This window comes from Canis lupus, chromosome 2, assembly GCF_011100685.1.
Source record: "Canis lupus familiaris isolate Mischka breed German Shepherd chromosome 2, alternate assembly UU_Cfam_GSD_1.0, whole genome shotgun sequence".
Taxonomy (NCBI): domain Eukaryota; kingdom Metazoa; phylum Chordata; class Mammalia; order Carnivora; family Canidae; genus Canis; species Canis lupus.
In genome coordinates, this window is record NC_049223.1 from 57,963,591 (window position 1) to 57,985,756 (window position 22,166).

The 22,166-nt window shown below is 54.0% G+C and overlaps 1 protein-coding gene across 6 annotated transcripts in view; it reads left to right on the forward strand.

Annotated features, from left to right (window-relative positions):
* Nucleotides 1-3,173: 3,173 nt before the first annotated feature.
* Nucleotides 3,174-22,166, forward strand: part of KIFC3 (kinesin family member C3) — a 38,132-nt gene continuing 19,139 nt past the window's right edge. For 2 of the 6 annotated variants that reach the window (XM_038530935.1, XM_038530934.1), the window contains exons 1-4: nucleotides 7,330-7,510; nucleotides 10,423-10,565; nucleotides 15,271-15,394; nucleotides 18,373-18,575. In XM_038530935.1, the coding sequence (XP_038386863.1) occupies nucleotides 7,345-7,510; nucleotides 10,423-10,565; nucleotides 15,271-15,394; nucleotides 18,373-18,575 (636 nt within the window). In that variant the 5' untranslated portion in view covers nucleotides 7,330-7,344. Of the gene's footprint in view, nucleotides 3,249-7,329; nucleotides 7,511-7,559; nucleotides 7,618-8,194; nucleotides 8,314-10,422; nucleotides 10,566-15,270; nucleotides 15,395-17,707; nucleotides 17,726-18,372; nucleotides 18,576-22,166 lie in introns of those variants that run through there. The other 4 variants (XM_038530937.1, XM_038530938.1, XM_038530936.1 and 1 more) reach the window with 4 other exon arrangements.

Genomic DNA, 22,166 nt, shown 5'->3' on the forward strand with positions numbered 1-22,166 from the left:
TGGGAGGGTCAAGGAGCATGACTTCTAAGCTTGAAGGACTTGTAAAGCAAGAGCAGAAGTCAGCCAGGGAGAGGTGGGTGGAGGCATGTGGGAGTGGGGGAAGGAGAGAGGCTTTTCCCGGGTGGAGAGAACAGTATTGCAAAGGCCTGGAGGTGATCAGATCTTAAGTTAAATCATTAAAACTGGAAAATCATATAAATCTTATGTGGTGCTTTACTCTAGGTTACTGTGAGAATCAGATCAAACATAATCCATGTTATTCCCCCCTCTTTCCTCCCCTTTGGGCAGTAGACCTCTTGGGCCCCAGGCTACCTCTCAGGTGGACACCTGAAAGTGAAGGGGTTTCAGGCTCTTTGAACACCCACCTGGGGGACAGGGTGGATATGGATACGGAGCTGCAGTGTTCTGGCCACTGTGTCTTGTGTAGCCCTCCCTATGTTTTGGTATTTCTGCCAGGAGGTGGGCAGAATGTCAAGACCAAAGGTTAACCCAAGAGTCCTCATTTATTGATTCAGGACCTCAGTGTTGGGATGGCCAGGTTTCTGGCAAATCTCTAATTTCCCTGTGGCCAGGAGGCAGTTGCTAGCCTCCATATAAAACCATCAGTGGATTTTCTAGGAGAGAAATGACCTTGAAGTCATTAGTATGTAGTTCCTGGTAACACTGTACATTCTCAAGCTAAATTCCAGCAATCATAAAGCAATTTGCTTTTACAATCAAGTCAGATTTTTGCAATAATCTCAAAAATGTCTCCATCTAATACCTCAATTTTCTTTTTTCTTTATTAGTGCTTTGATCTTAATAAACGCTTGCATCTGATATCTGAAACTCATTACATGTTAGTACTATCTGTGTGTACTATGTGTACATACACATATACCCATTGGGCTCATATCTCAGCTCTGTCACATTCTCAGTTTATGAATGAACTGTGGGAGGCTCAGTTTCCTCTCCAGAAAACTGGGGATATAATGGTGTCCACCTCATTGGGTGTTTAGGGTTAAATGGGATCTTGTTTATAAAGAGCTTAGTACAGTGCCTGGCACAGTGTTAACTTTGTATAAATGGTAGCTATTATGTGCATACAAAAAAAAAAGGACTACTAAAATGTTGGCAGCATTTATCTCGAGAGGGTGGGATTATGGTTACAATGAACATCTATTACTTTTGTAATCACAGAAAACGAACAATAAATGTTATTATTAATTTAAAAATCAGGCTTTGGCTTTGTCGGAAGGAACCTGCAGTTAATGTCACTGTACCAGCCAGCGAGTAAGACAAGGCCTCCAGGTCTATATCAGGCTTTACAGACAAAACAACTTCCCTTAGTCAAATAATAGAGAGATACTTGGTCAGGATTCCAGAGACATTCTGTCCTCATCCAACCCAGCAGTCTCCTTGACCACTCTTGCCTGGGGAGCAGGCAGGGGTTTCAGAGAAGGTAACTCTCAAATTACTACCGCCTTCTCTCCTGTTGGGAGGGTTATCTGGGGTTCTGAGTTGGAAATCAGTAACTCTCCAAGGAATCATTCCAGGAGAGTGACATTTATCTTCTACTGGGCCTTCACTTGGGTGTCTCAGTTAGAAAATAAAACACACATTAGCCCACTCCCAGTAGGGGGATTGTGAGTGTCCTGTTCTGGTGTCCAGAACAATCTGAGGCCCAAGACCTTGGCTCTGTTTCCGTGGAGATTCTTGACTGCCAGCCCAGTGCCTGGGCAGCAACAGGAGACGCAACCCTCATTGATCTGCATGTCCCCCCTCCCCACCCCATCCCCTCCTTGCACCTCTTGGGCCACCTGCGAAGTAGGAAAGAGCCAAGTGCCCACCCTTCTCCGATTATCTGTGGAACCATCGGCCTGCACTGGGCTGGTTTCTGAGCTTCTTTCCTCCTCTTTCTGAACCCTGGAGGGGACTATGACTGGAATAAAATGCCGCCTCTGTTTGGGAGACAAAGAACAGAGTGGCTCCTCTGGATCAGCTGTCTCTCCTTGGCTGCCCAGCTCCCTGGCCTCCCCTGTGCCTCTTCTGAGACGTCCCATAAGGAAGGACTTCTGGGCTACACTGGCAGCTGCTGCCTGCTCCTGAGTGGTTGCACTCTGGACATATTTTCACTGGAGAGCTTAAAGGAATATTTTACCATAAAAAATCCTAAACTCTGGGAGATGTTAAAATGGGCCATGTTAAAATGTGGCCATGGCTGAGGAGGCAACCTGGCCTGTGTAGAGCTAGTGAGAGCATATGTGTGTGTGTGTGTGTGTGTGTGTGTGTGTGTGTGTAAAAATGAATGATAACGTGTGACACGCATGGTATGTTGCATGCTACCTGGAGTGAGAGAGCGTTTGAGTGAACGCGTGGACTTGGGTTTACAAGGATGTGTATACTACAGTGTGAGAGAACGAGGCATAGAGCATGTGAGAAAATGTGTGTGAGGGAGAGCAAATGTACGTGTGCAGTAAGGAGCACGCGAACCATTGCACGTGAGCCATTGCACTAGAACCATTGGCGGGAAGCACGTATGAGAGTCTGAGCACCGGATGATCATGTGAGTGCTTGTGTAAAGGGTGTGAGACTGTGGAGGTGAATCCGGGTACCACCCAGAGTGTGTGAGAGCATGTGTGTCAGAAAGTCAGAAAGCGTGCTAGTTTGTAAGTGTGAAGGACAGCACGGGAGAAGTGTGCATGTGAAGGGTGACGAGTGTGTGCGAAAGTTCCGTGCTAGGGTTAGCAGATGCACATGTTGGAGTGTAAGTTGAAGTGTAAAAGCACGTGTGTGAGAACGGAACGTGTTCGTGTGTGCGGACTAGAGCACGTGTGAAGGCATGTGTGAGGGACGTGTGTCCTGGCTTGCGAGAGTCTGTACTCGAGAGCGCGAGCACGTACGGCGCTGCGTGTGCACTAGTGGGAGTGCGCGCCCGTGTGCAAGGCGTGTGCCGGGCGTGCGCCCCGGGGCCCAGCGGGAACCCCCGGGCGGGGAGGCCTCGGGTCAGCGGCCCCGCGGGTGAGCAGGGGGCGCGCGCGGGAGGGTGCGCGGGAGCGCGCGCGCCGCCGACCCCGCCCGGCCGGAGCCGGTTGCCATGGGAACGCGCCGCGGCCCGAGTTAATCATTTCCTGTGGAAAGTGTGCGGGAGGGGCGGGAGCGGGGCGGGCCGAGGAGGCGGCGGCGTGGAGCTGCCTCCCGCCGGCGGGCCGGGCCGGGCCGAGCCCCGGGCTCTGCGGCGACGCCGGGATCCTGCCTCCGCCAGGCCGGTGAGTCGGGCGGGGGGACCCGGGACCCGGGCGGGCGGGGGAGGCGGGCTGGGCTCTCGGGGGTCCGCCCTGCCCGGGTGCCGGCCCCGCGTCCGGGCCCGCCCTGCCCGCGGGACCCCCCTCGGCTGCCCGGACCGCCGCGGGGCGCGGGGCGCGGGGCGCGGGGCGCGGGGAAGGCCGGGCCGCGGAGAAGCAGCCCCGCGCTCGCCCGCCGCCCCCGCGCCGTCCGGCCGGAGCCGAGGACCTTGCCCCGCCGCACGGCTTGGGGCGGCACGTCCCCCGGGGTCGCAGCAGCCTCGGGAACCCCTTCCGATCTCTTGGGCCCCGGGAGAGCCGGAACCGACCCGGCAGCCGCGTGTCCATCAGGGCCTCCCCCTCCGCTTGCAGAGACCCTCCGCACCCCCAGGGATCCCTTGAAGGCTGCAGTTTCGAGCCCTCCCACCGCGTAGGTTCCCTGGGCAGTGCGCTTCCCCCCTCACAGGGCAGGGGTGGGTAGGCCCGCCCCGAGGCTGAAGGAGGGCCTGGGCCAGTGCCCTCCCGGGCAGAAGGAAATTGAGCCAGTGACAGCGGCAGCGGGGGGAGGGGGACCCCAGGGGGGAGGGTGAGCCAGAGGCCACCTCCTTCAACCCCCTGTTGTGAGTTAGAGGAGAACTCTGGCGCAGTGAAGGGCCTGGCCCTGGGAGGTTTTAAAGAGGAAGCTGAAATTCTCAAGTATGCCCCCAACCCCCAGCATATCTGTCTCAAGGTTGTGGGTCTTGGCTGTCCCGGACCTTTCACCCTCCCCTGGCCCAGGCCGATGGAGCACCTCTCCTTGCCCAGGCGCACTTCCTATGCCCTTGATAAAGTAGCTATCTCCTTGGTTGGGAAAGTCATTTGCAAGGAATGCAGCCTCCAAATGGGGCCTTGTATTTGCAGTGACTGGACTTTAGGGACATAGGGTGATGAGTTCTGCTATTCTTAGGGGAGCAGAGGTTTTGAGGGCCGCGTTGTCCTGGAAGACCCAGGAGGTGTGACTGTGTGCAGGGGAGAGCCTAGCTCCGGTCCAACCTCCCTGACCTCCTCTCCCAGGGGGACTAAGCCCTCCTCAGAAGCAGTATCTGGGCAGTTGTCAAATCTTGTCCCTCAATCATTGCAATATCCCTGGTCTGGGGGAGAGGGGGGGGGGCTGCAGCTATGGCTGTGGCGTAGACAAAGAGGGGCAAATCTGTCCCCCTTGCCAGGCCAGCCCCTCTGGATTCACACACCACTGGAAGGAGGGAGATCCCTGAAAAATAAAAAATTTGAGTTCCTTTTATATGCCATCATTGTTCTGGACACTTTATATACGCATTGTCTAATTCTTACGCCAACCCTTTAATGTGGAGTTCTCCCTTTTTTCAGATGGGGATAATGAGGCACAGAGAGGCAAAGTAATTTTCCCAAGGTCACACTCCAGTAAGTGGCAGAGCTGGGTCTGCCAGCTTTTGGTTATAGCCACTCCACTACATGTCCCCTTTGTCCCACCCCGTGAGTCCTATGTTGGTAGAAGCCTCAGCCTTGGACTTATTTGAGTCCTGAATACTTTTGACTTTCCCACCCTCCTGGCTACTAAATTCAGCTGCTTTTTCCTCTTCAGGATCTTGCACACACCCTTCCTCTTTCTTCCTGCTATCTTCCTGGCTGCCTCTCCGACTTCCCTTCCAGAAAGCCGCAGGAGTATTGTCTCCTCCGGTCCCTGTCTCTCGGACTTAGCTGATCTCCTTAACAGTCTTCTCCCTCAAATGTGGAATCCACCTTTAATGCCCATCTCACTTTTCCAGGAGCTTGGTATGCAGGTGGAACCTGGTTCTCTCCCTCTTTGCCCCGTTAGGCCAGCTGGTCTTTGGGGTTGGCATGTGTCCAGCTCTGTGTCAAGCAACCTGGAGAAAAGGGCATCTGGCTGTTCCCCCAGCCTCCCTCTGTTCCACACTGGTCCATCTTCGTTCCTCAGTGGAGCTGGCCCTCGTATTTGGATTAGCTTTCTCCTCGTCCTTTGGCCCACAGTCCAGTAGCACTGTACCCAGAAGTGTCCTCTGAGCTGTCTTCCTCAGTCAGGGAAGGCAGAGAGCACGACTCCCTAGCCAGTAAGCCTGGCATCCATCCAGGGCTCAGCTCCGTGAACTTTGGTCACCAGATCTTCTGCTACCCATCCCTGCACTCTGACTTCTTTTGCCTCTCCATGCTTCAATCATTCCTGGCCCTGTCGACCCAGCAAGCTCAGATCTCTCCTATTCTACACACCACATCCTCTCAATTCAGCCTCCCCTCCTTATCCTGGCCAAACTTCCCCACAGAGAAGGAAGCATTGGCTTCCTTTCACCCTACCCACCTCTTGGGCCTACTCAGCTCTCTCCTCTGCCCGGCTCCATTAATGTGCTCGCTCCCTTTCAGAGCCTCCAGGACTTTCTTCTAGTTTGACCTCTCCACGGCATTGTTCACTGGGAACTGACCATCCTCTCCTTCCTACTTGCCATCCAGTCAGAGGTGCAGAGGACTCTGCACCTGCCTAGTGTTGTTGCCACCTATGACTGTCCTCCCAACGTTCCTTACCACCCAGAGTGAGCTCTATCCTTGGTTACTTTTGGTGATTATATCCTTGTCTGTGGCATTGGGACCCTCCCCGCTCTGAGTCTCCAGACCTGTTCTTTTCCAAGCTTCAGTTCTTTTCCAAGCGTTCAGGGAACGCTTATTTCAGGGCATTCACCTATCAAGGCATTGCCAGGGGTTTGGTGTGGGTGTTGTTCCAGCTCCAGGCTGGTTGGTATAGGGCTGCACAGATGAATGTGCACGCACACGCACCTGCCATGGAGAGCCATAGAGAGTCGGGGGGATTGGACACTGTTCGAATAGGTAATCTCTACTGTCTGGTGGAAAGCAATCTGCAACCCAGGTAGCACCATTAGGAAGTTCTTGGGTGCCTCAAAGTCCATTTTAAAGCCAAAAGCAAATTCCACATTGCCTCTCTGAGCTGACTTGGCTGCTTCTGTTAATAGCATCACTGTCTGAGTCTGGGACTGTAGCTTGGTACTTAAATGCCCTCACAGCTGCTTTACACATGATAGGTGTTCAATAAAGATGTGTGTAAGGAATACTTAAAGTCTGTTCTCTTCATCTGCTCAGTTCATGAGAAACCTACGCAGCTTGCTTTCTTTCTTTCTTTTTTTAAATATTTGTTTCATTATTTTAGAGAGCACAAGCAAGAGGGGCAGAGGGAGAGGGAAAGAGAATCTCAAGCAGGCTCTGTGCTGAGCATAGGGCCCCATGCGGGGTTTGGTCTCATGACCCTGAGATCATGACACAACCAAGAGTCAGAGGCTTAACCCACCACACGAGGCAGGGGTGTTCTATCCAGGCCGGTGCTCCCCACCCCCAACTTCATTCTCCCATACCACCTGGTGCCTCCCTGCATCCTGTTCTGATTGTGAAGGTTTGTTGAAGTGCTTACCTCCCTCCTGACAGGGAGCTTTGAGGCCCTATCTCTCCTGATCAAAGAGGACCCCTGGCAGGTGCCTGGCACAAAATAGACACTGGATAAATAATTATTAAATGAAGAAGCAATGAATCTTTGTATCTTACTGCCTGCCAAGTTGTAGGCACAGAGTGAAGGCTAGTTGAATAGAATGAGTGGACTTTAAGAGAATTTGATCTATATAAGCCACTGTGTCACTGGCCACAGTCAGGCCCCGTCTGATTAGAGTTGCTGTCGACCTGTGCGTCCTGTGTGTGGGGCTGTGACCTGGCGCATCTTCAGGCTGCCAGGCTTCCAGCCGAGGGGCTGAGATGGGAGGTCTCCGCAGGGTGCAGCTGACACACCGGGTGGTCTCTTCACCCACTTCTGAGCTTCCCTACTTGGGAAAAAGCCCCCTGAAATGGTGAGGGGCTGTGTTGGATCGCGCAAGGCCAAGGATCGCTGCGGGGGGGGGCGGGGGGCTGCCGCTGCGGGTATAGTGACCCTGTTGCAGGCGGCGGGCTCCCTCCGAGCTGCCACCCAGGTGTCGTCGGTCGCCGGCTCAGCCTCGCCTCCCCGTTCTGTCCGCAGGCCGCCCGGCGCCCCGAGGAGGCCGCTGAGCCCCGGGCCATGGTCCCGTCTCGCCGGCCGTGGAACCTGGGAGCCACGCCCTCGCTGCGCGGCCTGTGGAGAGTGGGCCGGGCCCGCGCGCCCGAGCCGGGGATGGCTCGCCCCGCCCCCGCCGGCCCGGCCGCCCGCCCTTTCCCATACACCGGCCCGGGGAGGTTGAGAACTGGTGAGTCCGCATTTTTAAAATGCCTCTTTATTTCCCTTCCTTCCTCCAGATAGCAGCGATGGGGCCGGGCTCTCTCGCAAGTTCCTAGGCTCGGTCAGGGCTGTCAGGTAATTACAGGGTGCCGGCAGCCCGCGGGCCGGCCGAGTGGGAGTCGGGGCGCCAATCTCGCCGGCGCTCCTGCCCGGCGCTCCTGCCCGGCGTCCTGCCCGGCGTCCTGCCCGGCGTCCTGCCCGGTGCTCCTGCCCCGCGACCTGCCCCGCGTCCTGCCCGGTGCTCCTGCCCCGCGACCTGCCCCGCGCTCCTGCCCCGCGTCCTGCCCGGTGCTCCTGCCCCGCGCTCCTGCCCCGCGCTCCTGCCCGGCGTCCTGCCCCGCGCTCCTGCCCGGCGTCCTGCCCCGCGACCTGCCCGGCGTCCTGCCCCGCGACCTGCCCGGCGTCCTGCCCCGCGCTCCTGCCCCGCGCTTCTGCCCCGAGTCCTGCCCCGCGACCTGCCCGGCGTCCCGCCCCGCGCTCCTGCCCGGCGTCCTGCCCCGCGCTCTTGCCCCGCGCTCCTGCCCCGCGCTCCTGCCCGGCGTCCTGCCCCGCGCTCTTGCCCCGCGCTCCTGCCCCGCGCTCCTGCCTGGCGTCCTGCCCCGCGCTCTTGCCCCGCGCTCCTGCCCCGCGCTCCTGCTGGTGGAGAGACGTCCCGGGCGCCGAGTTAGACCCCGGCGCGGCCGCCGAGCGGGGGGCGGGCGGGGGCGCGTCCTTGGTCCCCCGCCCAGCTCGCAGTCTCGCTCCGGTTTGTGCCCGCAGCTGGTAAACAAGGTAGGTGAAGTGGCTGCCCCGGTGCCCCGTGCGGCGCGGACACCTGATCGCGGCGGGTCAGACCGCTGGGGGCGCGAGGAGGAGCCGCGGCGCCGGCAGAGTGTGGGTGCCCTGAGCCGGGTTTCAGGTGCTATGTGGGGCGGCTCCCGCAGGGTGGCCCACAGCAGGTGGGGGCAGTGAAGGAGCCCACCTGGGATGCTGTCAACACCAGCTCTCCTTTCTGGGTCGCGTCCCCTGGTGCCTCACAGGCCAATAAGTGAGCGGCACCTCTGATTTGCCTGTGGGCTGGGTTGTCGTTGGGTCTGGGCAGTTGCCCCACGACTGCCTCCTGAGGTGAGCTTGGGCAAATCTATCTGGAAGTGTGGAGGGAGAGAGGGTCTTCAGTCCAGATGTCATCAGACGCTTGCTGTCTGTTGTTCCTGACCTAGAGAAAGAGGTTTAGATTACCAGCCTGTCTGAGCTAGCAGAGTTCCTCTGGCTATCAGATCCAAGCCCCCCTGGTACACAGAAGGGGAAACTGAGGCCTAGAAAGGGTACACAGCAGACTCCTGTTCCGTCTCCTCTCCCACCACATTTGTGCCACTGGTGGGCACCAGAGTGATACCCTCCAAAGTGTCTCTGCAGGGGACAGTGAGGCTGGGGATGGCACTGGGGGCCTCTGGGAAAAGCATAGGCTTTTGGGTCAGGTAGCCTGAGTCATCTGGAGGGGGATGAAGACGGTCTCTACTCCACATGGTTGTCCTAAGGATTACATATGTAATATGAATGAGTATTACTTTTCTGGTTAAACAAAAAAAACAAGACAAAGAAAAAAAAAACAAGCAGAAGACAAAATATGTTCCCTTGGAAAACTAGAAAAAATAAAAAAATAAAACCCAGAAAAGTATAAAAAAGAAAATAAAAATCACCTATAAGCTTGTTAGTGAACATCTTATGTAGTTCCTTCCGATCTTGTATATGTGGGCATGCATATTGGTCTATTAAATGAGTATCATGAAGATTATATGACCATACAGGCTTATCTGCTTTTAAAATTTAAGACAAAGGTCAAATGAAATCGTGTGAAATGCTAAGCAGAGTGCCTAACAGTGAGTAGGGCTTCAGCCAGCTTGTCACTCCTAGCCCCTCAGCCCCCACCCCGACTCTTGCCTCTGTCTTGGGAGGTATAGGCAGAGGGTGAGTTAGCCCATGGGATTGCAGGACTGGCTCAGTGTGACCCTGGGCACGGTTTTAACCCTCCCCGGTCGTGGTCCTAATGGCCTGCACTTATGGCCAGTTTCTGTGTGCCTGGTGGAGAGTGAGCATTTTAGGTGTGTCATTCCATGTAACCCTCAGCACAGTACTATGAGCTTGGTTCCTTATCCCCATGTTATTGATAAAGGAAACTGAGGAACAGGCAGGGCAGTAAGCACTTGGCCGGCTGCTGGCACTCAGGATACTGTCACACCCCCATGAGGCTGTACTCATTCCCATCCCATGCTACCCTGCAGGCTGTGGTGGGGGTTGAAGTGGGTGCATGGGATGTCCATACCATGATCACCTCTCTCCCCTGTCCAGTGAGGGAGGCAGTGGGTCAGAGGCTCGAGGGGATGCACTTTAGCTGGTGCTGAATATGCTTTTGGAGGCTGCTGGGACCAGGCCACCCAGCATGGCGTTGGTCTTTATGAAGTCAGGGGAGAAATTGCCACCTAGAGGCGGCCTTGGTAATAAAGCCACAGCCCTGGGGTGCTCCTCCTGTGAAGTTTAGTGCAGCCAGGTTGGCATCGGCTTCCCTTTGCTACTCTCTGGAGAGGGAGTTCATGAGCAAGTGTCAGCCCAAAAGCCACTGTGGAGGGTGGGGAACACATGTACCCCAGAAGCTTCCGGTGCCTTCCCAAAGGGAAGCTCGGGGTGGCTTTTGGGAAGAAGGGAGCACAGCTCCTGCCTGGTGCCAGGCCTTCCCTCCGAGTAGGTCAGGCATGTGAGGGCGTGTGAGTCCCTCCTGGCCGCGCCCGGGCTGGCCCAGCATGTGGGGAAGCGGAGCTTTGCCACGGCCCTAGTCAGTGGTCCTGGCCACCAGCCTTCAGCCAGGGGCCTAGCATCTTACCTGCATTCTCTGTCCTGGAACAGGGCGTGGAAAAGACACCCCGATCAGCAGTGACGAGGACTCCGGAGCCCGAAGTGCAGCTCGCCCAGCCCTAGCTCAGTGTCGAGCCCTCAGTGTGGACTGGGCCGGCCCTGGGAGCCCCCACAGGCTCTACCTGACCGTACAGGTAAGCACTGGGGCCTTCAGAAAGGTGAGGGGCCGAGCCAGGCCGGTGCACCTTACTTAGCCCTCTGAGCTGCTGCAGCTGGGTCACTGGCAGGCTCTCTGGGGAAGGAGCACGGAGAGAGAGCCGGGGACCTGCCTTGTGCCTCTTTGCTAAGCTCCTCATGGCACATCTGCCCTGAGCCTGTGTGGATGGAGCAATTTGCTTTATTAGGTTATCTCCGGGAAAATCTCACAGGAGATGACAGAGACTTTTCAGCCACACCCTGGCTGAGGTGTTAAAGTCAGAAATGTGGGACCTTCACTGAGAGGCTATTAGGAAAACAGGTTTGGGGTAGCTGTTAATCCCCACTCACACTCAAGCATGTTTGTCCATGGGGCAATATTTGTATTTCCTATTTAATGTGGGAATCCAAAGCTAGACAGAGGGTTTTGCTAAAACTTTGATTCTTTCCTCTTGCAGTTATCACTAAATGACTTTCTAAAGACAAATTTACGTATATTTGTGCGTTTGGTCATAGAATACATGTTAGTAACAATAACTATGATTTATTGAACGTGGATGTTGTACCAGGCACTGGTGCCATGTGTTATATATCTCACCTCAGTGCTCAACAATCTCAAGCCACAGTAACTGTTTTATTTGAGATGTATGCGTGAAGTAATGGAGGCTCAGAGAGGTTAAGTCACGTGCTACTGATCACACAGCAAGCCGGGATCTGCAGAGCTAAACACGACAAGCTTTCTAACATGGTGTAAAGAATCGCTCGGGCATGGAACAGTGTCTGGACACTGAACGCCTCCTATATCCCTATATCTTTAAGAAATCCACAAGAGTTAGGTGTTTATGTATTTGTCCTATGTAACCACTGAATTATATTTATACAATTTTGCTATTTATTGGTACATACTGTTTTGTGACTAGCTCTTTCCCTCAACTTAAATCTTGATTTCTTTATGCATGTCAATATACAGAGATCTACCTCATTCCTTTAAACTGCTACAAAATCATCTACTTTGGGGTTTACCATAAATCATCTAACTGGTCCCCTATTATTTCTAATTGCAATGAGCTCCTTGAATAGCTATGCATCCACTCAGCTATGGCTTGGAGCAATGTTAGGGCGCTGTACTTTTTAATGGATACATTTGTTAACATATTTATGGGCCCGGTGCTAGCCCATAACAAAGCAGAGATATAGAGCTGATATTCTGGCCGAGGTGCCAGAGAATAATCAAATGATCACAAAAGTGTGAAGGCAAAGTGGGCAAGGACATTGACACAATGACGTGGGATGAAGGACCAGAGTTATTTGGGACTGTTGCGAAGGCTCCTGCCCAAAAAAGATTGTACACGACAGGCTTACTTTGAAGGGACATGGGCAAACAGGGGGCAGGATGGAGTTCAGGAAACCCAGGTTCCCTTTGAGGGTATATCCTCCCTCATGCAGTTGAACATTCTGGGCCCAGGCGGCATGGGGCCCCGAGTCCCGAGTCCAATCTGAACATGGCCCAGGGCTTCGTGTTGCTTCAGGGCCAGTCTTGGGCTCCAAGGCTTTTCTCGGTGCTTCTTGTGTGGTTCATGTGCAAACTGAACCAAACGGTCCTTCTTTTATCTTAGGATTTGCAAGAAAAGCAGGTCTGGTGTGGGAACAGTTAAAGAAACTGGAGAACCCATTTTTTTCCCTCTGCCTTGAGCCCTGGGTAGTTAACTTGGGAGGTGGTCAGAAACCGGCTGCCTTGAGTTGGGCGGTGGCTCTGTTCTTGCATTTTGATTATGGGGTGTTGGGTTGTGGTTGCTGCTGAGTCCTGGGGTCAGCAGATCTGCTGAGAATCTCTGAGAAGCTCCTGTCAGCAAGCAGTTTCCATGTTCGTGTCCTCCTGGGCCTTCATGAAGTTCCATTATGTTTCTAGGTGCTTCAAGGTGAGGGACGTGGGGGCTGAAGGAGGGACCCAGGCACTGTGGGGTGGCATAGTAGGCTTAGTGAACCTCCTCCCTGCCCCAGCCTCCCAAGTGTTAAAACCTGAGATGCTCCCTTGGGAAGTGCTGCAGAAATTCCCAGCCCCCCCCTCCCCGCCCTGGGGGCCCGGCTGCCCTTCCTGTGGCTTGGCCAACAGGCCAGAAATAGCATAACCTTTGCTCCGGTCGGCAATTGGAAACTTCCAGCTGCTGCCATTGCTGCCACCGCTGACAAGCCTGCTCGTGATGGTGTGGCAGTTGGTCAGAGGGTGGGGACAAAATAAAGTTGTTGGGGGGGGGGGGGGTTGTTTCCTACATGTGAGACCTGGTGCTTGCCACCCTCCCTTCTCAAGCAGAATGTGAAGTCAAGAGAGAGAGGGAGTCAGAGATGGTGAACAATGAGGCTGCTGGTATGGCTTTTCTGTTGGGTTTGGGGTTACAAAAGTAAAAAAACAACAAGAAGGAGGAGTACAGAAATAATATAATGCTAATGGCTACCCGATATTGAGCTCTTTCTGTGCGCCAGACGCTTTGAGAACTTTGCACAAGTTCCCGAAGTTACCGTCCACACCAGCTGCATCAGGTGGCCATTATCATTTCTATTTTAAGAATGGGGAAAAAGGGCAGCACAGGTGGCTCAGCCTTCAGCCCAGGGCGTGATCCTGGAGACCCTGGATTGAGTCCCACGTCAGGCTCCCTGCATGGAGCCTGCTTTTCCCTCTGCCTCTCTCTCTCTCTCTCTCTCTCTCTCTGTGTCTCTCATGAATAAATAAATAAAATCTTAAAAAAAAAAAAAGAATGGGTAAAAATGAAGCTTCAGGGAAGAAAGGTAACTCACCCAGAGCCACACAGCTCACACAAGGCATAGCCAAGGCTTCACACCCAGCCCTTTCTGACTCTACACTCAGAGCATTCTTTTATTTATTTTTTAATTTTAATTTAATTTTATTTAAATCCAATTAAGCATCATACAGTATATTATTAGTTTCAGAGGTAGAGTTCCCTGATTCATCAGGAACTGTGTGTAACATCCAGTGCTCATTAGATCACATGCCCTCCTTAATGCCCATCACCCAGTTACCCCATCCCCTCACCCCCCCTCCCCTCCAGCAACCCTCCGTTTGTTTCCCAGAGTTAAAAGTCTCTCATGGTTTGTCTCCCTCTCTGATTTCATCTTATTTTATTTTTCTCTCCCTTTCTGTATGCTCCTCTGTTTTGTTTCTTAAATTCCACATGAGTGAAATCATATGATAATTATCTTTCTCTGATCGACTTATCTCCCTTAGCATAATACCCTCTAGTTCTATCCATGTTGTTGCAAATGGCAAGATTTCATGTTTTTTGATGGCAGAGTAGTATTCCATTGTATATATATATCCCACAACTTCTTTATCCCTTCATCTGTTGATGGGCATCTGGGCTCTTTCCATATTTTGGCTGTTGTGGACATTCCTGCTATAAGCATTGGGGTGCAGGTGCCCCTTCAGATCGATATGTTTGGAACCTTTGGGTAAATACTCAGTAGTGCAATTGCTGGGTGGTAGAGTAGTTCTATTTTGAACTTCTTGAGGAACCTTCATTCTATTTTCCAGAGTGGCTGTACCAGCTTGCATTCCCACCAACAGTGTAAGGGAGTTTGCCTCTCTCAGAGTATTTGTCTTTTGTTTCAAATACAGGAGGCAAAAATGTGTCTGTAGGGGTGCCTGCCTGGCTCAGTCAGAAGAGCATGTGACTCTGGATCTCAGGGTCAGTAGTTGGAGCCCCATGTTGGGTGTAGAGATTACTTAAATAAATAAAACTTAAAAATTAAAAAAAAATGTCTATAATCCCCCTTCCCAGATTATTTTTTGTTGACCATAAAAAACAAAACAGAACACTGTAGATGGTTATAAGGCTGAAAATGCAATGCCAAGGAAAGGTTCAAAATGAAATATGAAGACTCCTTTCCCTATTTCCCACATTCTCATAGTCCGGTTTCATTTTTCCTCGCCTAAAAGTTTGAATGATGCACGTTCTCCTAACTGCTGCATCACCTCACCTCCCAGAGGAGGCCTGTTTTATTTCTCTTATTGTCAAGTGGAATTGCACTATACATGTGGTTCTGTGGCTTGCTTTGTATGTCTTTCTATGTGAGCTGCAGGTGATTTTCCCTGGGTGACTCTTTCTGTCCTTCCCCGACCCTCCCTGCCTGTCTGCTGGTCTGTTCTACCTCAGCCCCTGGTTTCTCTGTGACCAGGACATGGGGGTCAGGGGTGTAGCCTTCCCCTGGTTGTATGGATCTGTGTGCCCCGCCCTTGGCAGTTCTGAGCTGGTGCCATCTGTCGGTGGGGGCAGTCGACATCATGGGGGGAGTTACCCTGAGATTGCCATGTGCCCGGTGGGGCTGGACAGCCCTGTGAATGGTGGGACCTAAAGCAGGCAGCCCACTGCACAGGTGGCTCCAACCCCACAGAGTCTGCAGGGACAGCCCAGTGAGCTTCATGTGAGACCTTCTAGGTGCCCAAGAACTTTCTTCCCTGGTGCAGATGCCTGGCTGCTAATGGGGGCCAAGAAGACGCACTGCTGCTGTCTTGTGGGCACATTTCTTCCAGACCCCATGCCTTATTGTCCTCACCCACTCACACAGCGAGGGACGGATCCCTGGGCCCAGGGGGCTCACCAGCTCCAGGAGCACAGGATCCTTAGCCTCAAGGGGGTCCTTCCCCACTGCAGTCCCCTTCACGTGAGGATTCTGGTTGTGTCTTGGCAGCAAGCCCTGCTGGACAAGAGTCAGGGGACGAAGGAAGAGAAGCTCTCGAAGAGGCAGGCGCCGGCCCCCAGGCGGGCCCGGGAGGCCCACGAAGCCGGTGGCAGCATGAATGTAGAGAAAACAGGTAAAGGAGGTCTGCCCGCCAACCTGGAACGGCCCTTGCTAAAGCTGGCCCTGGAGGGGAGGCTGCTGTGGCATTTGAGCTGTCCTCACACACCGTCTCTTCCCCTGCAGGTGGCCCAGCCGAGTCCTGGCCACCTCGACATGGAACTCGGGGACCCCAGGCTGCCCATCCCTACTCCAGGGGTTCCCCCTTCCTGGTGATCAGAGGCTGTGGCCCTTGTGGGTTGCGGTTGAATTTTGCTGCTTTTTGTCTTTTCTCCAGTGCCTGCCAAAAGCAGGCCAAGGGTGGCAGCCTCAAAGATGCCACGACCTGTAGAGAGAGGCCTGAACCCCTCCCGTTTATCTGTGGATCCATCAGGGACCCAGAAGCTCTAGGATAGGACCTCACTCTGCTGCCCCAAGGCTGGGAGAGTGGAGTTGGTGGCTCCATTCTTCTCTGTCCAGGATGACTGGTTCTGGAAGATTCTATGGGCCCCCTGCGTGGGGTTCCCTAGCGGGAAGCCCGAGCCCCAGCAGTAGTTGAGAAAAGGCAGCCTCAAGGAACCCAAGGGGATGGCCAAGAACACTGGAAGAAGAAGCAGCTGGTCTTTGCTTGTTTGCTTCCTCCCATCACCAGGGGTTGATTTATGTTTGTGATCTTGCTGTGTGGTGAAGGAGCTACTGCGTCCTCTGGGGCTGTCCCAGAGCTGCAGTCTTCTGGCTGGCATTGGGGGGCAGGTGCCAGGGGCTGGCCGAAGTGTGGGCACATAGGCCATAGGCAGGGGTGCACCGGCCAGCCAGTCAGATCGGCTCTCCTACTTTGTGGAGAAGAGAGAGACCAGCTCCTGTCATGAGTGAGACGGAGTCTGGTTAGTGGGGCCGGGGTGCCTGAGCCTGAGTGCCCTGAGGGGCAGGGTGCAGGCAGGGTCTCTGAGGCACCATCCCTTGAGAACTTGTGCTGACTTGCCTACTACGAGGCATGCTGCCTCCTCAGCGCCAAGGCCCATTCGGTCCCTCGTCCTCACGTGCGCCTCTGGTCTCACCTGTCCCTCCTCCTTTGACCTTCCTTATTGGCTTCTTCAAGGACTCTTCTCCCTTAGCAAGTGCTCAAGTGCTCTCCAGGCCCCGTTTCAGCTCCCCTGGCTGGGCTCCTGTGCTGAGGTCAGGATGAACCCCTGTGTGGGCTCCAGGGTGTCTCAGAACCTTTTCCATGTCCTAGATGAGAAAAACTATTCCATGTCTCATCCTAGCCCTGTAGCCTCTTGGGTGACATTCATGGATTCCAGGCTCCTTTTACACAGTTGCCTCTTAGGGCAAGGACCAGTGTCCCCATTTCACAAAGGAGGACCCCAAGGGCCCCACCCTCCTGTCTCTTAAATGGCAGAACTAGCTCCGGGGACCTGGAGTCTAGTATGCTCCCCACCATACGTGGCAGGCTGCAAAGGGCTGAGGGCCATGCTGGTCACATGCTGCTCATGGCAGCCCCGTGTGCAGGCCTGGAAGCATCCATCTGACCTCACTCTCTCTAGAACAGATAGCAAAAGCTTGGCCCACTGTGTGTGATGCGCATGCTGTGTCACATGCAGGCCACATGGCCAGGGCCCCTAGCCAGCCGGCGATGTACTGGCTCCAGCTCCCTGGAGCATCTCGAGTCGCAGCTATTCCAAGGGATTGGGAGAAAGGGAAAAGCCAGCCTGTCTGTGCTTTGCCTGCTCTCTCGAGAGCTGGACCTGAGACTTCTCAGGGTCTCCCCTGCTGCGGACAGGGCTGAGTGAGATACCCCACCCAGCCCGGAAGCTATATTTTGGCTTCTCAGAAGTCTCAGTGAGCACACTTGCTGTGTCCTGGTGGGTCGAAGTTGCCAGTAGGGTGTGTGACTTCAGGTGCAGAGTCTGGGAGCCCCCAGGAGTCCTGCCTCACAGCTGTGCCTCTGAGATGCAGTGTGGGGGCACCCAGAAGCCCGGCTGCCCTCAGAGTGGAGGCTTGGAGCTAGCAGGTGCTGCTTGTCACACTAAATTCTTGGATGCTACTTTCTGCCTCCTGGGGCTTTGGCCAGGTCTCCGTTTGGGTGACCTGGGGGGAGAGGCAAATCTCCTGCCCTTACACCCTCCCCTCTGCCCATGCCCACACACCCCAGCTCCTCACCAGCTCTGCTACTGCAGAGATGGTGACCATTCTCAGTGTCCTCCAAGCAAGCTATGACAAGCATCCCAGTCCCTATCAGCGGGTCATGGCCCTTGATTCTGTGTCTTTGTCCTTCCGTCCGTCTGTCTGTTTCTCTCCTGCTCCTGGTGACAGGACAGTGGAAGGCCGAGGGAGGAGGAGGACTCTGGCTGAGGCACCGCCCCCCCTGGTATTTATCACTTCCTCATGCCTGTGTGGTCCCTGTGCTCAGTGCAGGTGTCGGCCCTGGAGCGGGCCTGGCTGTGTTCCTGCTCACGTGCTGTGTCTGTCCCCATGTGTCCTGGTCTGCCTGTCCCTTGCATATGCACACCCTCCCCTCGCCCCTCCTCTGTGTACAGGTGACCACTCCCTGTGGAGGTCAGGGGACAGGCTGGGGAGCCTCTGCGCCTCTCTTCTGTACTCTAGAGGGGGTTTGGGGTTTAAAGAAATCATATTCTCCCAAGAATAGTGTTTTCTGGGGAGAGGACCCCAGACTCTTAATCATCTGTTGCCAGAAGCCATGTCTTTCTCAGCTATGATTTGTTGTGGCCTGGTCACGGAGAGGGGATTGCCCATCAGACTTAGGACACATGCTTTGAGGGGGTATAGGGTGAAAGTTGCTTTCCTAAGTCCCGACCAGGTGATTCTGACCCCAGAAGCTCCCCCTGGAGCCCCGCCCCCTGGCTAACCCGTGCTGCTGCTGCCCCCAGCTCTTGTCCCATCAGCTTGCATCCCCTTCCCCCCTCCCGATGGTCTGGCCTGCCATGACGAGCCCCCTCTCCGGAGCCGGGGTGGATCCTCTGCTGTCCTGCTGATTGGCCACTACTTTGCTCATAGGTGGGCGGCTCTTTGGCAGCGGGAGGTGCTCGAGCCTGGGGGGGCCGCCAGGTGTGGCCCCCATGGTGCATAGGATGGTGGAGGCCATGTCCCAGCTGCAGGAGGAGAAAGCTCGGCTACAGGAGGAGCTGGCAGCCCTTCAGGAGAGGCTGGCCCTCCAAGACAGTGACCAGCAAGCCACATCCACCCAGCTGCAGAACCAGGTACTGGGGAGGATGGGATGGGCAGAGGCTGCTGCCTACTGTGGAGCAGGTTGGAGGACACTGCTTGGGGCCCTGGGAACCAACCCACCAGGCCATCTGGCTTAATGGATGGACAGATTGAGTCTCTTCCCTTGGCTCAGGAATGCATGAGAGGGCAAGGTGGCAAGAGTCAGAGGCTTGGGTCTTCCGTCCTACTCATCCTCGTGCCCCAATCCCCGTGGTTCCCAGGGGCCAGGACCTATTTCTCCGGAAGTAATAGACTGTGTGTGTAGAATGGGAGTGAAGCGGGAAGGTACGGGATGCTTCTAGGATGCTTCTAGCCTTAAGGCTAGTACTGAGGGCACCCCATCTTATTCAGTGCCCTGGACTGGGCTGTCCAGGTAGACAAAACTGACTACGGAGGTCACCCCAGGGAAAACCAGTAGGAAAGGAGAGGCTGTATGACTGCATGTGGGAGGAAGAGCTCTCAGATCTCTGGAAGCCAGGGAGAGCCTCAGGTTTACACTGGCCAACAAGGACATGTGCAGACTGTGCTGCATGCCCCCTGGGGCTGACCACGGGCCCTCCTTCCTCCGCTGCATGTGGGCCTGAGGCCCCTGTCTGGTCCCATACCTGTAGTCAGTGTTGTCTTTTGTGTCTGTCTGACCTTCCCTACTTCCCCAAAGTCCCCCACCCTGTCTGTATATCATCTCTGCCTCAGATTCCTGCCCTCAGCTCAGGGCCCAGGGCTCTCTGCTTTTTGAAAAGCCTGCCTTCTGGTTGGGCTAAATTCTTTCTCTGGTTACTCAGCACGTGGAGCTCCTCCTGCTCGGGGGAGCTTCACTGAATACGATGACCTGTTCTCAGTTCCAGGAAGCAGTAGATTATTTTTATGCATTTAAAAAATATTTTATTTATTTGAGAGAGAGAAAGAGAGAGGGAGAGAGCATGAGCAGGGCGGGAGGGACAGAGGGAGAGGGAGAAGCAGACTCCCCACTGAGCAGGGAGCCCAATATGGGGCTGGATCCCAGGAGCCTGCGATCATGATCTGAGCTGAAGGTAGACACTTAACCGAGCTACCCAGCCACCCTACTTTTGTGCATTTTGTAAATGTAGCATTTTTTTTCAAGCTTACAGGTGTGTCCTCTTCTCAAGAACTATGTGTACTGACCACCTGCCCCTTGCTGAGTTAGGTGGGCCTCCTTGGGGGGTTGTGTTCCTAGTGCCCTGTGTCTCCCTCTGATACACTGACCACATTATTTGTTGCCTCTGCCTCCCTATCGGGCTCCTGTAGGCCCGGTGACATACTAACTTTGTCACTCTTGCCTCCTGCAGTGCCCACCTGCCTCCCTCTCTCAGACTTGCTGGGTGCCTGGTATGTACTGGGCACCAGGCCAGCCCCTGGGGACGTCCAGGTGGGCAGGCATGCCCTGGCCGATGGGGGTTGTGGTCTAGGGTAGGACAGACTTTTGTTACATACACCCATGTTAAGTTAGAAGAGTAACAAGGGCTCTGCAGGTGGGCACACACACAGGGCACGAGGGCTTGTACCAGAGGCCTTTGTCAAGAACATCAGGACCTGTCAGGGAGGTTGGGACAGCCTCCTTGATAAAGTGGTGCTAGAGCTAAGGTCAGGCACCAAGCAGAGGAAGTAGGTTCTGAGTCGAGAGAATAGTCTGTGCAAAGGGACTGTGGCAGGAGGAGCAAGATGAGTATAGGGGCAGAACCAAGGTTTGGGTAGCCCTGTGGGGCTGGGACTGGTCCAGGGCTCAGCCTGCAGGACATGCCTGGTCCATGGCAAGAGCTTATCAGCAGCTCTTCTTTCCCTGACCTTCTCTAGTTTAGGCTGTCCTGGCACTCCATTTTTTGAAAAAGTATTTTTTTTTTTTAAGAGCTTTACTGAAGTATATTTCACATACCATAAAATTCACCCCTTTAAGGTATTTGAGGCATACAATTTAAAGTTCTTAAGTAGATTAAGACAGGGATATAACTACCACCACCATCAAATTTCAGGACATTTTCATCACCCTAAAAAGGCCTATTTAGTTACTCCCATTTCCCCTACCCCTACAACCCCTGGCAACTAGGGATCTACTTTCTGTTTGTATGGTTTGCCTTTCCTGAGCATTTCATAGAAGTGAAATCATAACAATACGTGGCCTTTTGTGACTTTGAACAAATTAAAAAATTTTTTTATTTCATTTTTTAAAAGGATTTTTATTTATTCATTTGAGAGACAGAGGGTGAACAGGAGCTGGGGAGAGGGGCAGAGGGAGAAGCAGGCTCCCTGCTGAGCAGGGAGCCCGACACACAGGGCTCTATCCCGGGACCCTGGGATCATGACATGAGCTGAAGGCAGACTCTTAACCTTTTAGGTGTCTTTGTGCCCTGGCTTTCCATACATTCCCAGCCCCTGTCCTCTCCCATCCCCGGCTCCCCTGGAGATTGGGAGAATTCAGCATGGTTCCTCATCTTTGCTCGTGTATTAACTTGGACCTTCTCATTCCTCAGAAGTTTTCTTTTCTGAAAATTTCAGAGGATGCACCTGAAGCTCTAGGTCTTTGGGCTGCTCTTCGGAGGGTCCAACACATGGGCCAGGAGCTGGGCTCAAATCCTGACTTTGGGCACTACTCAATTAGCTGTGTGACCTTGGGCTCGTTAATTACCACACTGCACCTCAGTTTCTTCATCTGTCGAATGGACATCATAGCACCTGGTGAGATGAACCCATAGCGTTGGTGTTGATGCCACCCCCACTGTCTTTACTGGGAAGAGTTTTGGGATTTGGAATCACATAAATAGGATTCTAGCCCTGGTGGGGCTGCGCCCTAGCTGTGCAGCTGTAGGCAGTCACTGGCTCCCTGAGCCTTTGTTACCATTCTCTGGGTGGGGGCTGATACATGTCGCGTGGTTATTAGATCAGTCATGAGGGGATCCCTGGGTGGCGCAGCGGTTTGGCGCCTGCCTTTGGCCCAGGGCGCGATCCTGGAGACCCGGGATCGAATCCCACATCGGGCTCCCGGTGCATGGAGCCTGCTTCTCCCTCTGCCTATGTCTCTGCCTCTCTCTATTTCTCTCTCTGTGACTATCATGAATAAATAAAAATTAAAAAAAAATGCATTGCATTTAAAAAAAAAAAAAAAAAAAAAAAAAAAAAAAGATCAGTCATGAGACTGGGCGGAAAAATGGATGGCCAACCATTAAGTGCCATGCCCTGTGAGGTATCGCTTCTGTGTGCTCAGCTCTCCTGTTGGCCTCACTGTGGTGTGACCTGGATCGACCTGCCTGCTCTTCTAAGTGTTGCTCACCCAAGAAAAGAAATGGGGGCCGCTCTGCCTCACGCTTATGGTGCCTTGTTCCCAGCCTTGTCCAGACTTGCCTTCTGACGAGGTGGATGCTTTTCTGTGTTGCTCCTCCTGAAAGGCACTGTAGTCCCGGTAGTTGAGTTTAAGGGCCCTGTGGGGGTCCCTCAGACCTGAATTTCCATCCGACGTCCACTACTTAGTGGTCCAGTGACCCTGAGCAAGTTGTTTACCTAAGGAAGCTTAATCTCTTGGGAGTCTCAATTTTTCTTTCTGGAAAGTAGGTAAAATACTCGTATCTACCTCA